Raw genomic sequence first — 16,698 nt, forward strand, 5'->3', positions numbered from 1 at the left:
AATACACAAATATTATATACACTACCAGTCAAAGTTTTTGAACAGAAAAGTCTCTTTCTTTAATCCAAAGTACAATAAAAACAGTCAAATAAATAATGTAGTATTTAAAATAATTGTTTTCTATTTGAGTATATTTTAAAATGTAATTTATTCCTGTGATTTAAATGTTGAATTTTTAGCATCATTACTTCAGTGACATGATTCTTCAGAAATAATTCTAATATTCTGATTCTGATTTTTTCAGGTTTCTTTGATGAATAGAAAGTTAAAATATATATATATATATATATATATATATATATACACTACCATTCAAAAGTTTGTGGTCAGTACATTTTTATTGTTTCTTTTTTTTTTTTTTTTTTAAGAAATTAATACTTTTATTCACCAAGGATGTATTAAGTTAATAATTAAAAGTTTATTAAAAGTTAATAATAAATAATTTACATTGTTATAAAATATTTATATTTTGAATAAACACTGTACTTTTTAAGCTTGTTATTCATGAAAGAATCCTGAAAAAAAAAAAATATTTGGCAGCACAACTGTTGATATTATCCAACATTGATCATTCTAATAATAAATCCGCATATTAGAATGATTTCTGAAGGATCATGTGACACTTAAGACTGGAGTAACAGCTGATAAAAATTCAGCTTTTCATCACAGGAATAAATTCTATTTTAAAGTGTGTTAAAATAAAAAACATTATTTTATATTGTAAAAACATTTTGCAATATTACTGTTTTTTTTCTATATTTTTAATCAAATAAATGCAGCCTTGATGAGCATAAGAGACTTCTTTAAACACTATTACAAGTCTTACTGACCCCAAACTTTTGAACAGTAGTGTATATATATACTGAAAGCTTTTTATTTAAGATAAATGCTGATCTTTGGATCTTTCTATTCATCAAAGAATCCTAAAAAAATGTACTTAGCTGTTTTAAATACTGATAATAATAGTAATAATAATAATAATAATAATAAATGTTTCTTGAACAGCAAATCAGCATATTAGAATGATTTCTGAAGGATCATGTGACACTGAAGACTGAAGTAATTATGTTGAAAATTTAGTTTTGATCACCGGAATAAATTACATTTTAAAATCTATTCAAATAGAAAGCAGTTATTTTAAACAGTGAAAAATTTCACAGTTTTTTTAATCAAATAAATGCAGGCTTGGTGAGCAGAAGAGACTTCTTTAAAAAGAGACAAAAAAAATCTTCTTTAAAAAAAAATCTTACTGTTCAAAAACTTCTTTTAACTGGTGTAATTATTTATTATATAACCTCTTGTCTTACTGTTTCAAAATGTATGTTATTGATTACATAATATGAACAACATGCTGTGTTTAATGCACAAGGGAATGTATTCTTGTCTAGGAAAACAGTGCATTTCCTTTAGTATACAATTATTTACTAATATTAAAATACAATTAGTATACAATTAATAATGCTGCAAATTCCTGTCGAAACATCCTCATGGCTACAATGCTGTTGTGATTCTTCATTTAGTTATTTATTTATTTTTAAGTATCAGATTTAAAATGGAATAAGAAATATCAAAGATCTGAACACCTAGAGCCATCAGGGGGATTTTTTTTTTTTTTTTTTTTTTAATTTGTCCTGGCCCCTGTAAATATTAGTGACGATGGCGGCCCTGATCTGGCCACAAAATAATCTTATCAAAAAATGATTATCTACAGATGATCAGATTCTGTATTATTGTGTAATGTGTCTACAGTAAACCGCCAGTAGGCTAATGCTGAGTTCCGCACTGAGATGTCCAGTATGTGTCGCCCTTTACCCGTTTTATTTACACCCCTTATCTACAGTCAGCAACAGAAGACATATTTAGACACTTGGGGCACAATTATGACTCCTTCAGACACCTTCAGATAAATGGTTTTATAGCTGTTCGCAGAACTAAGTTTTTTTCACAGAAATGTCTGAGAATAAGAAGAGGCGCGGTCGGTTTCCCTCATTTAACAATACTGATGAATAGCACAACATCGATTTGAAGGTAAGTGAACCCTGCTGAGAAAAACAATAAAAACCATCAGGAATTCCAGTGGTTTCCACTACAAATATCATTACAAACATTACAAACCATCAACTATTAATCATTAAAACTATTAAAAATGGTTTCCTGTGGTGTTTTGGGACATATTCCATTCTGATTTAGTAACAAAGTGACAAATTAGACCAACAGGGACCATTACAGTTTCCACTGTAACCAGTAAAACCATTACAAATTCAGTGTATGCTGAACAAATTTCTGCTCATTCATGCTGAAGAACTCAATTAAAGTGCACAGCCCTAAAATCTACTGTGGTGCACTAAAAACAGAGGACAGGCCACAAAATCGATCCATTGCTCAATACTCTTTATTTCATTTAGGTAATCCACACAGTACAGTGTAATCTACACAGTACAATATCCCCATTTACTGTAAAATAAGAAACACTTTTAAAATATTCATCTTGAAAATCGTACTCCCATCTCATTAACTGTAAACAAATTATTGTACGAATCAGAGCGGCTTGTTCATTTTAAGAGCAGACCATTGAGTCACACCAGTCACCTCAGAGTATTCCCATTTTGTTCCAAGTATGCAGATGTCTTGAGTTATTGAATACATAATATGGGATCAGGAAACAAACAGTGCACAAGGGAATGTATTCTTGTCCAGGAAAACACTGCGTTTCACTTAGCATACAGTTACAGTTAAGGTCAAAAAGAACAGGTGTACTGTAAATTCCTGTCGAAACATCCTCATGGCTACAATGCTGTTGTGATTCTCCTGAACAATCCAGCAGCTGTTAGGTTGCAGCAGTTATGAATTCATTTCATTTATATTTCAAATGGAATAGAAAATATCTGAGCACCTAGGGCCATCACTGAGGGGGGACGAAGAAAATAAATTTTGAACATTTTGTCCCGGGCCCTGTGAATATTAGTGACGCTGGCGACCCTGATCTAGCCACAAAATAATATTAAACAAATTATAAACACCAAAAAGTCCCTACCCATCATCTTTCAGAGATACATGATGCATAATGCTAGAAACCTTCAGGGAATCTTGAAGAACAAGAACTGTTGTGCTTTCATCACAATTAAAACAAAAACAAAGGGTGGCTACCAACATAACCAGCAGTATATCCACAGAAATGTACATGCTCTCAGTTTGATTTCATTACTGCCAACACTACATTCAGAAACTGAATACATGTGGCACATCTCACAACAACAAAGATCAGAGCGCTCACCACACAACTGAGAACTATCTTGCTCTCTTAGTAGATTACATATTAAACATTAAACATACTAAAGTACCTCAACACATGGAGACTTAGTCAAGATTAACATCATTAAATTTAAAAATACATAACATAGCCAAAAATACATGGACACCCAAACACTGTTCTCATTTTGAACTCCTAATTTGAAACAGTAAGCATTAATTGATTCATTTGCTCCAAACTCTTCTAGGAAGGCTTTCCACAAGTGTTGCAGTGATGGGAACTGGTTCACAGTCTGCATTACAATTCATCCTAAAGGACAGGGCTTTGTGTAAACCAGTCATCTCATTTCAAAAAGGTGGTAAGTCAGTTCTTTGTGGATCTTGGGCATTAAGTTTAACATACAGTTCTATAGAGTGTCATTATATGCAGTTGCATTAAAGGAATAGTTCACTCAAATGAAATTTGGGCACCTTTGTTTTTTCATCAGTACACTGTAAAAAATAAAAAACACATTTTGTTGACTCAGCTTAAAATAATTTGTTACCCTGCTGCCTTAAAATTTTAAGTTCAGTCAACTAAAATAAGTTTAGTCAACTTGAAATGTTAAGTTGTACTAAGTAACAACTTAGATATTTGTGTTTGCTAAACTTAACAGATGAGTAAGTAACCCAGCTGCCTTAAAATTTTAAGTTGATTCAACTCAGATATCTAAGTTGTCACTTTGTATATTTTAACATTTCAAGTTGAATAAACTTTTTTTGAGTTGACTGAACTTAAAATTTTAAGGCAGCCAGGTTACAAATTATTTTAAGTTGACTCAACAAATTGTTTTTTACAGTGTACAGATTTGGAGAAATTTAGCATTATTTCACTTGATCACCAGTGAATCCTTTGCAGTGAATGGGTGCCGTCAGAATGAGAGTTCAAACAGCTGATAAAAACATCACAATAATTCACAAGTAATCCACACGACTCCAGTCCAGTCTTGTGAAGAAAAAACCTGTTTGTAATAGCTGTTATTCCATGTCTTTATCCATAATATTGCATTGAAAAAGTCCTGTCTGAAGATGGATTTGTTACTTACAAACATACAGCTTTTCACTTCACAAGATAATAATTGATGGACTGGAGTTGTGTGAATTGCTTATGGATTATTGTTGTTTTTTTTTGTTTTTTTTTCTCTTTATGCAGTTGCATTAATACTTGTCATCATAAACGACTGAAATAGCCAAACCTGTTAATTCAAAGAAACTGTCCATGTACTTTGGCCATGTAGTGTCGATGGCAAACGGGAAAAGGCAATGTTGCACTTCATAAAAGGAAAAGTCACACTATTTTATAATAAAAAAAATACTATTTGGACTGTGTCTTTTCTTTAAAAGATACAGAAAGTGACACATTAGCTTCCATTAGTCATTAACCTCTATATTGTTAGATCTAGATATTCTGGTATGTCTAATGTTGTAGACCGCTGTGTGTTACCTTAAAAAGGAACAAAATATGGCACATGAAAATAGTTTTTGTGATGGACTGAAGTAAATGAGTTTTCATTAAATAGAAAACAGATGCAGGTTTGATAAGTTTGTAGTGAAAAACAGTATGTGTTACCTTGAACTGCTAGAGGACTGAACTTTGGAACAGTCAATGAGAACACGTTGAACTTTAACTCACACTATTTCATTTACAAAAAAGTTTGTTCATGCACTGTCGACAGGCAAATTATATGAACATGTGCGCTATTCTTGTACAACGTTCTAGTTAAACTCAAATACTGAGAATAGTAAAATAGATAAAACTCTTTTTAAAACCCATGCTGTATTTTATCGGTTTATTAAACCTGCATCTAAGGAAATGTGCAGCAGAGGTTTGTATTTGGCAACTTTTTCAACGGATTGCACTATTGTCATTAAGAGGTCCCTTGATTTGTCTTGAAATGAAATTTGGCAGTAACGTATAAACTGCAATCGTCATGAAGAGATAAAAACAAAACACTGACAACAACAATGCAATACAGATCAACGGAAAAGAAAAACAAGGTCAACACCAGCCATGTTTGATCCTTAACGACATTGAATGGCACATGGAATAATCTGGCAGCAAACAAAGTAATTTTAGACATTAAAATAAAAAAAAAATACTACATGTAAATAGAGTAGTATGCACCGTCATACACATCCCAGACAAAAGTTTGGCAAAGATCAGCAAAGACAATGAGGATTGAGCTTATAATCAATTAAAATGTAAAAACATCTTACAAAATGACTGAGTCAGGATGTCCTGGAGAGGAACGGGTGAACTTTGGCACACAAAGAGATGTTTGAGATGGTACGTGAAACCATTACAGTAGAGAGCAGATTCACCAACGTTTGTCTTTACAGTCCTTTGTTAAAGTAGACAGTTTCTACTCCAGGATGACTGGCTCGAATCTTCTCCTGCAGCTCTGGTTCCAAACGGCTCACTGCCATAGAGCTGCATGATTTTAATTAGACAAAGTAGAATGATTCATAAAACAAAAAGATTCAAAAGATTACAAAATCGGTAAATCCAAAACATTTTGAAAACATTCTTACCTCTTCTGTGGGAACAGCGCACAGCACAATGGGGTTGCAAACACGAGGCTAAGAAGAAGAATGGGTCACAAATTTGTGAATGCCTTTCAGGAAATAACCATTTATTAGACCATCAATCTATCTTTGGCAACTCACCAGAACCCAACCAAGCCAACTTGAATGGGTGCACTCATCCATGGAAACCTCTGAAAAAATACAGGGGGGGAGAAAATCAACCTTGTGACAAAGCCCATGATTCTATGGGGCCATTTTAAGGGCTAATGCATTCAAGCACACCGGACACTGTAGTAGGGTACGTGTGTACGTGCTCTGCTAGTGCTAAACAGTTTTCATTAAGATTTTCAGTCATGTAGACAAAATGTAACTTTGAAATTACCTTGAGAAAGGCCTTCTTTTCCAAAGAGTTCATTAAAAATGGAGGGATGGCTATAGGAAGATTTAAGATTTGTAGGTTAAATAAGATTCCAGATTTTCAGTGTGCTCTAAGACGTTTTGGACGTCATCGTATGTGCATACTTGTATAAACGCAGTTGCAAAGTTCATTCTATATAATCAGCTTAATAAAAGACTTTAGATTTAGATTTAGAGTAAACAAACCCATTCCCGGAGAGGCCATGAGGATTCTGGAAACCACCACTTGTGTGATGGCCTGTTGAGCTGCCCTTGAAGATTCTCCTAACCGATTGTCGTTCTCATCTGTTATTGGAATGCCGTGTTTGAGCTCCCTGATTGAAACACAAAAGGAGCGACATAGTTCACATCACTTCATGTTGTTAAATGAACAGCGACACACTAAATACACTAGCGGTCAAATGTTTGGGATCAGTAGATTTTTTTTTAGATTTTTTTTTTCCCATTTAAGTATAACTTACATTTTTATGGGTTTAAGAAACTAGTCATTGTTAGAGTGTCCTAGGATCAGCATTCTCCAGCTAAAACTAATCATTCAGACCAAACTGTAAGTTGTAGAGACTTGAAACTTGGAGGGATGGTAGTACTCACACCATTTACAACAGGGATAGGCAACGTCGGTCCTAGAGTGCCACTGTCCTGCAGAGTTTAGCTCCAAAAAAACCCTCACCTGCCTGTAGCCCTAGTTATTCTGAAGACACTGATTAGATTGTTCAGGTGTGTTTGATTAGGGTTTGAGTGAAACTCTGCAGGATATTGGCACTCCAGGACCAATGTTCTGTTGACACAGAATTCGGCGTTCTGATGTAGAACATTCATCTCTCTTAGGGTGCGTTCACACTTGCAGTTTGGTTTGTTTGGTTCATTTGGTCCGGACCAAAAAGGAAAATAATACATTTGGTCTGGGTCTGCTTAGCATTCACACTGGCATTTTTGACAGCGAGCCTAAAGATACCGAACGTAAAGTCATAGTGATACGTTCACAACCTGACTGGTCGGGTTGAATGACATACATTTCGTGACGGAACTCGCTGAACACTCCAAACAAAAGGAAAACAGTACGTTCGACTTAAGCCCCGTTCACACTACAAGCGACACGCAGCAACAAAGCGACGCGATCCCATTCATTTCAATGGAGACCAGGCGATTTCCGGCAACAAGCGCGACATCGAGCTACAGCGACCGTTGGCGACCGGATGGGGCGTGTCCAGCGACGCGACCAAGTTCAGAATCCCTCAACTTTATGCAAATGAAGAGCGACTTTCGGGAGCGACAGCCAATAGGAATGAAGACTGTAGAGCTCATGTGATCGTTCTCCTCTCTCAGCCATAGATAAACATACTCAAAGAAAAAAAGTAGGCTCTGCTTCTCATTCGTTTTTGTTTGTATGTACAGATTTAATTTATATTTATATTATATTTAGTCTTTTGCCTCCAAAATGTTTGTATTTAGTGGCAAGAAACCTGATTCGCTGCCAAGGCAACAAGTAGTAAGAACGCCCACTAGCAACCTCATCGTCAGCCACTGGCGACATGCAGCGACAGAAGTCGCTGCTAGTGTGAACGCAGCTTTACCCGGGTCTACAACATTGCAAAGGCTCACCCCAGTTGGCCTGACGGGCGCTGCAGCAATCAAAAGTACGAAATCACTCATAACTCCTGAACCATTTATCAGTCACAGGCTCAAGTGTCTTATATCACTGGATTCCTTGGCCTTACAACAAACCAAAAGTTTAATCGGATTTGATTGTCTCAAAATTTTCGGGTGTTTTGGATTTTTTTTAGATAACTACTTTTGCAAACTAGTCCTAGGTTTTTCACCTGATTGGAACCAAACCAGTACAGAAAGATTCTGTGGAGAGTGAATATCAAAAATGATCAAAAAAAAAAGTTGAACTTTCAACTCACTGTTGCAACAGGTCACCAAAACATTTGTAAGGGGCAGTGCAGCTTATACTATAATGCCTATAACTCCTAAACGGAATGAGATATCTTTGCCAAACTAGTGATGGGTGCTTTCGAAGCACTGCTTCATGAAGCTTCAAAACTTTTGTGAATCAACTGTTTCGTAACAGTGGTTTGGTGCCCGTATTAAACTACCAAAGTCACGTGATTTCAGTAAATGAGGCTTTGCCTTTGGGGGGGGCAATCTCTGTAAACCGGTGAGTTCATTTGGATCGCCTCCCAGCAGCGAACCATTGAACCAGTGTCTATGGTTTTTACCTGATCTCGGATCAGTTTCTTATTTGTAGACATTTTTAATGGAGACATTTGTGTAATTAAAGAATTAGAAGTAGTTAATAGTTACTGGCCTTTATACAGAAGCTGTCCATAAAACAAAAGGCAAGCTCTGCAAATTAATTTAAAATATTTAAAAAAACAACATATTATACAGACACTTAACATTTAGTGGTATTTTGTTATTTTAATTGCATTTAATGTATTATAGTTTCAATAAAACATTTGCAGTAAAACATTATGCATGTTTTAGCTTGAGTTTTTGTTGCATTTACACGTTTTTGTCCAGCGGGCATCACTAGCTTGTGGTGTTGAGCGCTTCGAAACAGTAAATCTTTTTGTGAAGCAATTGGTTTAATTAATTCGAAGTTTCGAAAAGGTTAGTTTCTCCCAAATTCTGATCATGCATGTAAGAGCTCAATCTGAGGTCACAGAAAGAAATCATGGAGATTGGCCACTTGGTGGTGCTGTAACGGAAAAAATATTTATAATAATAAAAAACAAAAATGGCTATAACTATGTGCCCATCAGTTCAATTGACCTGGTATGCCGTGTCGTTGTCCAAAGTGCTGCAAGTGCCTGTAAGGACATTTGCGTATATAAAAAAATATGGCCGCCATCGGCCACTGAATTTTGAGCACCTGTTAGACAAGGTTAACATAGGCAGATTGGTGGGCCAAAAGCCCAAAGCCTGTATTGGCTGTAAACGGTCCTGTCTATCTATGATCCAAGTGGTTACATCCTCACTAAATTTACAGGCTTTAAAAGCACTTTAACCTTGATAATTGCTGCTTGTAGCTATATTAAAATATGTATTTGAAATAAAAATAATTATTTAAATTATAGTAATATTTCACAATATTATGTTGTACTGTTTTTTTGATCAAATAAATGCAGCCTTGGTGAACAGATTTCTTTAAAAAAAATCTTACCAACCCCAAACTTTTGACCTGTATGTATAAAATGCATTGAGAGACCGTGTTTGTGATTCCAGTATTTCATGAGTACCGAACAACCAATTCTGAGAAACCCTAGTACAATTAGTTTAACGCTCTTTATGCAAAAGACTTGTTTTAGATAATTATTTACCGTTGTCTCATGAGTGGAATATTAATACAGTTAGCAGCAGCTACAGCAGCGAAAGGAACAAAGCGTCCTATGAGTGGAGACACATGCTGGAAGACAGTAAAATTAATTCATTTTTAGTTAAACATAAATATTGATTAATACATAAACACAAAGAGTGAGCACTAAGCAGTAAAAACTAATATTTATTACTTTGCGGTGAAAGAGTTATAGCCCTTAAACATAAAAAAGCAAGACCATTACCTTTGCTAATGCATTTAATCCTAAAGCAGTAGCCACGGCTCCTGTGGTGGCAGATACATATGCTGTACCAAGCTGGCTGCAAGAACACACATCAAGAGTTTAGAGATATAAACAGAACACCATTAAATGCAAAAAGTGAAACTAATGTTCATATGCATGATCTAAAGTCCTCTCACTTTACTGTGATGGGAGCGTCTCCGCTCCTGTTGGTATAATTGACTATTGCATTAAAAGACTGATTGATCCACTGCCAGAACAGAACTGCTGGAGTTGTTCTACAAAGCAAGAAAGAATATAAATATTCAGCATTGTATGTACGTATTCATCATCCAGAAATATCCACCAAGTCCTACAGCTACAATACAAAAAAGATTAAACAGCATAAACCAGCGTGATTCACCTGTAGAACGTCATCATGCATCCAGTGATGGTCATGTTCATGGGGACCTGAGCAGACATGCGACCAATCAGGAGCATTTTCTCGCCTGTGTCTGGATGGAATGCTGAGTCAAAAACATATTTTGCCCTCCATAGCTCATCTTCTGTCAGACCTGGTGTTACCACCCCTTTTCTTGAGGGAGAAAAAAATGGAAGTTGATGATACTGTAATCGTTATCTAAAAAACTATGAAGCATTCGTAGAATGAAATGCAATGCAAAAGTACATAAATACAGTTGAGGTCAAAATTTATCATACACCTTGCAGAATCATTAAAAATGTTAATTATTTTACCAAAATAAGAGGGATCAAACTAAATTCATGTTATTTTTTATTTACTACTGACCTGAATAAGATATTTCACATAAAAGACGTTTACATACAGTCCACAAGAGAAAATAATAGTTGAATTTATAAAAATTACCCATTTTACAAGTTTACATATGCTTTTTTTATATATATTTTATTTTGCTTTTGAACTATAACATAAACAAGAATTACAAAACACAAATCTTACATAACTTGTTACACAAGACAAGACAATACAAGAAAAAAAAGAAAAAAAGAATGGAATGATACAGGATTTCATAGTTATTACAGTGCAAAACCTTACTCGAAAAGAGAGTCCATCCGGTCTATATCCGGTCTAATTAAGGTTTCTTCCGTATGACGGAAAAGGGGTTGCCAAATTTTATGAAATACATTACTTTTATTTCTTAACCAGCATGTTAATTTTTCCAGGGGTACACAGTTATTAACCTCCGTTAACCATAGACTTATGGGGATAACAGTATCTGATTTCCACTTCATTGCAACTTCCTGAACTAGAAAAAGTTTACCTATGCTTGATTCCTAATACTGTGTTGTTAGCTGAATGATCCATAGCTGTGATTTTTTTTTTTTTGTGATTGTTGTTCTTGTGTCTCTTGTTTGTCCTGAATAGTTTCTGAATAGAAACTGCCTGCTGTTCAGAAAAATCTTTCAGGTCCCACAAATTGAATGCTTCAGAAGGAAACACAATGCATTATGAGCCGGGGGTGAAAACTTTGAATTTTAAGATGAGGGTAAATTTAACTTATTTTGTCTTCTGGGAAACATGTAAGTATCCTCTGTAGCTTCTGAAGGGCAATACTAAATGAAAAAAATAAGATCTATAGGAAAAATGAGGAAAAATGTACTCATCTTCATTCTGTTCAAAAGTTTACACCCCTGAACCTTCTGTAATAGTTGCATTTCAGATATTATTTTCTCTTGTGGACAATATGTTAACACTTGTGAAATATTTTATTCAGATCAGTTCTAAATAATAAAAATAACATGCATTTTATATTATCCCTCTTATTTTGGCAAAATAATTAACATTTTGCAGATTCTGCAAGGTGTATGTAAACCTTTGACCTCAACTGTAAATGCAGAGTAGAATCTTACTTGTAATCCAGAATAATCTGACGTGCTTTTTCTAATTGTTCATTTGACAGGAGGATGTTTCTCGGGTCTGTGACAGTGAAGAAATGCTTTGCTCGACCCACAAATGTTCCCTGATCCCAGCGTGGCTCTTTAATGTTTATGGAGGTGGAGAGCTCAGCTGCCATGGTACACTGTGAAAATATTACACTGTTAAAAACACCTTATCTTTACAGAACAGTAGGTTTTACTAGATTTCCTTTATGGAGAAAACAATGTAGTAAAAATATCATCTAGTGAATCCTTTTTTAAAAAAATTCCTAGAAACCAAACCAAATAATGCTTGCACATGACATTCCTCTCCTGATTAAGCCACCGCTGAATCAGCATGTAGCTGCTAAAGACACAGTTGACCAGCCAACCAAAGAAAGGCTTGAACATCAGTCACACTGAAAACGACATTAGGTGCTGTTAGTTCCCATATAAAGCAGTGTCTCTGTATACATCATCTGTTTTTCTATCCATCTTTTTTTAATGCATTATTCATTAGCAGCTATAGGGAAATAAGAAGAAGGATAACAATGTGCAGTAAATGGTAAAACTGGTTGCACTACAAACCAGTGTGCTCATAATGAAAATAGTACATTAAAATAATATGGTAGGACACACCAATTTGCAATATTATGCAGCAAAGCAAGCTGTTTTGTACAGCTAAAAATAGCTGGACGTGGATGAGACCAAAAGCCAAACCCATAAAATTTACAAATGGCCATGCCCGCTCATATGCTCTTACAGGAAGAAAAATGTGGATATAAAACCAGGAAAAGCACCAGATTAGAAATTGAGTCTCAGGGTGGGGGGTTGATTAAGAGGACAGTTATCTCAAAAAAATGTCATCGGTTCATTCACTCGTTCTCATTAATTCTCGTCTTTCCTTTGTAAAAGATGACTACAGATATTACTCAAAATGTGACAGACTTAAAGTCAGCATTCACATTCATTGCACCATTTCGCATGCAGTGAAAGTCAAGGTTATGGAGTTGTTTTCCACTGAAGAAAGAAAGCCGTGTGGGTTTTAAATTATATGTGGTTACTATTTTTGGGTGAGCCACGCCATGGGTGAGCCAATGTCATTATCAAATGTTTTCAAGGTTGAGTTCAGATAAAACTTTTAAGAATAAACACCATTTATTTGCATTCTCAATGGCAGAATTAAAGAAATAAAATCATTCATGCTTTTAAATGTGGAATTTTATCCTCACAATGCACCCGAGACGGCTAAAGGGAGAGCAATAATTCAAGTGTTTCACTGCTGACAGCTACAAAAGTGGGCCCTGTCTGTTTAAATCTAATCATGTTCATGTGTTTTGCACGAGATCACTTGATGCTTTAGCTTGAGCTGCATCCTGTTTGGAATGCGTTTCAATCCGGCACACTTGCGCCAAACGATTCGTTCAAACAGTTCGATTCAAAGAACCGGTTCGGAAAGAATTCAGAGATTCAGTCATACATCCCAGTGTGGCATATTAAATGCTTGGAAACGTTTCAGTGTGTAGGTGTGTTATCACTTATTCATTCTCATTTATTCTCATCTTTCTTCTGTGAAAGACAAAAGATATTAGACAGAATATGAAGGACTGAATGTCTTAGTCAACATTCACTTTCCTTGCATCATTTTCATGCAGTGAAAGTCAAGATTACTAAAGATCATACCAGACTCCAAATTTTGCTTTTCCACGTAAGTGGGTTTTAAAATGATATGAGGTTATTATTTTGGGGTATCTTTTTGCCTTGGCTGAGCCAACTTTATTATCGTGTCCCGTTTTTAACACGTTTCAATCGCGATGGGACGTCCGATCGATTCTTTCGAACAGTTCGATTCAAAAGAACCGGTTCGAAAAGAATTCAGGGATTCATACACTGCACTGTGGCATATCATATTAAATGCTTACAAACGTTTCAATATATAGGCATTGCTTTTCGACTGTGTTTTATTAATAATGGCCTTTATGTAATTTAATGTGCCCAGATCAGCCATAACCCCAAAAATGATTAAAACTTACAATTTATATTTACATTAAATACATTTAAATATCGCAGAATGTTTTTATAACAAGCAATTCCGTAAAATCAACTCAACTTTATATGCATACGTACAAAAATTATGTAACATGTTCTTCTATTTGCCAATAAGTTTAATTTCGCTTTATTTGACGAGATGATTCTCGGTTTAATGAGTCAATTGTTGATTCTGTCTGACAAAAATGTGTGCAAAGGCTCAACCGGTTCGCCAAACAAAGATCCGACTCAAAAGAACAACTGATTCACGATTCGGACATCGCAACAAAGCAACTACACATTACGTTGTCCAACAATGAAAACACTAGAAGAGCGCTTACACAGTATGGATTGCAGTGATAAGATACTGACCGATGCACGGGCCTTTTGATCAGAACTGAACTTTGAACAGAGACGCCGTGTGTTCATGACACTTTCCCCAAACAGCCCATTTCTTGCCCAATAGTATGCATTCATGACTATATATATATTAATCTGTATTCTTCAATATGCATGCACACATATTAATTCATAGGCTGTATTTTGTGTGTTAAAACGATGCTTTTCACAAAGCAAAAGAATGTATGATAAATGACATTAATTATGTGGTGTCTCCTTGAAATCATTTGTTAGAATTTCATCATTGTAGCCCAATGGCAAAGAATGGTTCAAAACCAGTCAGTACCGGTTAGGTGGCTTCCATTGGGCTTTTCAATATGTCATAAATCCAGATATGAATTATATAATGCTTAAATATCATGTTAAATAAATACTGGAGGGATGCTCCAAATGATAAACATCATAATCAATGTTAGTTTTAATTTTTAAAACCATCTGTACAACTCCAGCTGTGCACCGCTTTATCAACCTCTGGATGCCACATCACAAATCCACTCACTGGCAACATAAGGTTTTACACTCTAATGCAGCCAGTATAAAAGAACATATCTTGACAATGGCATCCGTGAAAATCTATGAAGATAGGTCACGTTACTTACAGTGCAACAGTGCAAAGCTCGCCGTCAGACCAAATCACAGCACTCCGCAGCAGATATCAGTCTCGGACACTGAGGCTAATTTGGTATTTACGAATGAATGTGAAGTGAGCTGCAGTAAACCCCACCCTCTGGCCCAACCAACCAGAGACGCTGTTGATAATTCAAAATAAAAGTTTTCAATATCTTGAGGAATATTTGTAACATGGTAACAATAGATTTATATTGCGAAAATGATACTGGAAAAACTATAAACAGGTAGCAACCGAATTTTAATTGCGTACGCTCAGCGAGTAAGATCAAATAGATTAGCTAACCAACCAAAAGACTTTTATTATGAAATCGAAAGAATGCAAATATTTTGATTATGAAATTTAATGAGCTTTAAAGATGCAAATCCGTTCCAAGTCGTCAGTTTTTATGGCATTCATTTTTAACTGTTGATTGTCTACCTGAAACGTGAAGCTTTAAACTTTGTGATTTTTTATTGTGTGAGTTTTTTCTTTCTTAACTTAAATGTCATTTGTATGCCAGAAGGATCCGCAGTGAACCTTTTTTATTTTAATTTGTCTCTACAGAAAGAGATGAATATACTAATTATAGTTGTTGCTAATTATGATAATTATAGTTATTATTATATTATATTATAGTTATTATAGCTATTTCTTAAAGCTAAGTAAACTTATACTTGAAGCGGGTTAATGATAGATTCATCCACAGAGCTGCTTAAAAATGTATTCAAAAGTACAATTAATTACAGTTAGGTAACTGGTCTAAGCAAAAAGCTCCATCTAGTGGATATTTTAAACACCGACCAACTGATTCCTGTTATGCATTACATTATGTCCGCACTTGTATGTGTAAAATATTCTCATAATTCGCCAAAAATGACAATCATATTTTACTTAATATCACAAGTGAACATAGGAGTGAATTTTAAGTGACACTTATGAGTTCCAGAATTAAAATTTCCTGTTAATGTACTCACCCCTATGTCATCTGAGATGTTCATGTCTTTCTTTCTTCAGTCGAACAGAAATTCAGGTTTTTGAGAAAAACCTTTCAGGATTTTTTATTCCATATAGTGGGGATCAATGAATTGAAGGTTCAGACTGCCGTTTCAATTCAGCTTCAAGGGCTCTACATGATCCCAGCCGAGAAATAAGGGTTTTATCTATCAAAACAAGTGGTCATTTTCTAAATAAAAAAACACAAATGCAACAAATGCAACTCTTGCACTAGCTCGACCTCACACATTACGTAATCACGCATGTGCGACGTAGGCAAAAGTATTGACCCAGTGTTTACCAAGTGAACATGCAAAGAAAGTCAGTCCTCTTTACAAAAAAAGGTAAAACAACGATGTCAGAAGTTTGAAGTTGGAGGAGAAAATGAGATGATGTTTTTTAGCCCTACCCTACCTTTTTGAACCGACGTACACAGATGTACTAAGCACGTTTGACTTTTTCAATGTGATTACTTAATGCATCGCAGAGCTAGTGCAAGATGAGCATTTGTGCTTAAAAAGTGTATACTCTTTAATTTTTTTTTTTTTTTTTAGAAAATGATTGATCATTTTGCTAGACAAGACCCTTATTCGTCAATTAGGATCGTGTAGAGCCTTTTGTGGCTACACTGAGACTGCAATTTGGACCTTCAACCCATTGGCCACCATTGAAGTCCACTATGTGGAGAAAAATCCTGGAATGTTTTCCTCAAAAACCTTAATTTCTTTACAACTGAAGAAAGACATGAACATCTTGGATGACATGGGGGTGAGTAAATTATCAAGATTTTTTTTTTTTAATTCTGGCAGTGAACTGAAATCCTTTAAATGGTTGTTGGACATGTTTCCTTAACATTTGCTAAGGAATATTTTTAATAAAATAACTTTTTTAAATATTTCCTCTTTTCATTTTATTTCCCTAATTCAAAAATGTAAAACAAAACATTACGTCATGAGCAAGCGTTGGATTTTATTATCTTTTCATTGTTAGATAAAATGA

At 35.0% G+C, this 16,698-nt stretch overlaps 1 protein-coding gene across 2 annotated transcripts; it reads right to left on the reverse strand.

Annotated features, from left to right (window-relative positions):
* Nucleotides 1–2,374: 2,374 nt before the first annotated feature.
* On the reverse strand, nt 2,375–14,799 carry sfxn1 (sideroflexin 1). Of its 2 annotated transcripts, XM_051127806.1 has the most exons (11): nt 14,696–14,799; nt 11,664–11,833; nt 10,198–10,368; nt 9,974–10,072; nt 9,798–9,873; nt 9,558–9,643; nt 6,418–6,545; nt 6,197–6,246; nt 5,956–6,005; nt 5,821–5,868; nt 2,375–5,719 (listed from the first exon to the last, which is right to left on the reverse strand). In XM_051127806.1, the coding sequence occupies exons 2-11, from the start codon at nt 11,825–11,827 to the stop codon at nt 5,623–5,625; spliced, it is 969 nt and encodes a 322-aa protein (XP_050983763.1). In that variant the 5' UTR covers nt 11,828–11,833; nt 14,696–14,799; the 3' UTR covers nt 2,375–5,622. The 2 variants fall into 2 exon arrangements, with proteins under 2 accessions (XP_050983763.1, XP_050983764.1); XM_051127807.1 differs by lacking the exon at nt 6,197–6,246.
* Between the last annotated feature and the right edge of the window lie 1,899 nt (nt 14,800–16,698).

This window comes from Labeo rohita, chromosome 14, assembly GCF_022985175.1.
Source record: "Labeo rohita strain BAU-BD-2019 chromosome 14, IGBB_LRoh.1.0, whole genome shotgun sequence".
Taxonomy (NCBI): Eukaryota; Metazoa; Chordata; class Actinopteri; order Cypriniformes; family Cyprinidae; genus Labeo; species Labeo rohita.

Bases quoted from the DNA above. Each gene is read 5' to 3' on its own strand.
- sfxn1 (XM_051127806.1), bottom strand. From the start codon at position 11,827: ATGGCAGCTGAGCTCTCCACCTCCATAAACATTAAAGAGCCACGCTGG. The intron at 9,874-9,973 runs GTGAGAGGACTT...GTGTTCTTGCAG, and splicing joins GACGCTCCCATCACAGTAAA to CCAGCTTGGTACAGCATATG. The intron at 6,546-9,557 runs GTAAATAATTAT...TGTTTCAATCAG, and splicing joins ATTCCACTCATGAGACAACG to GGAGCTCAAACACGGCATTC.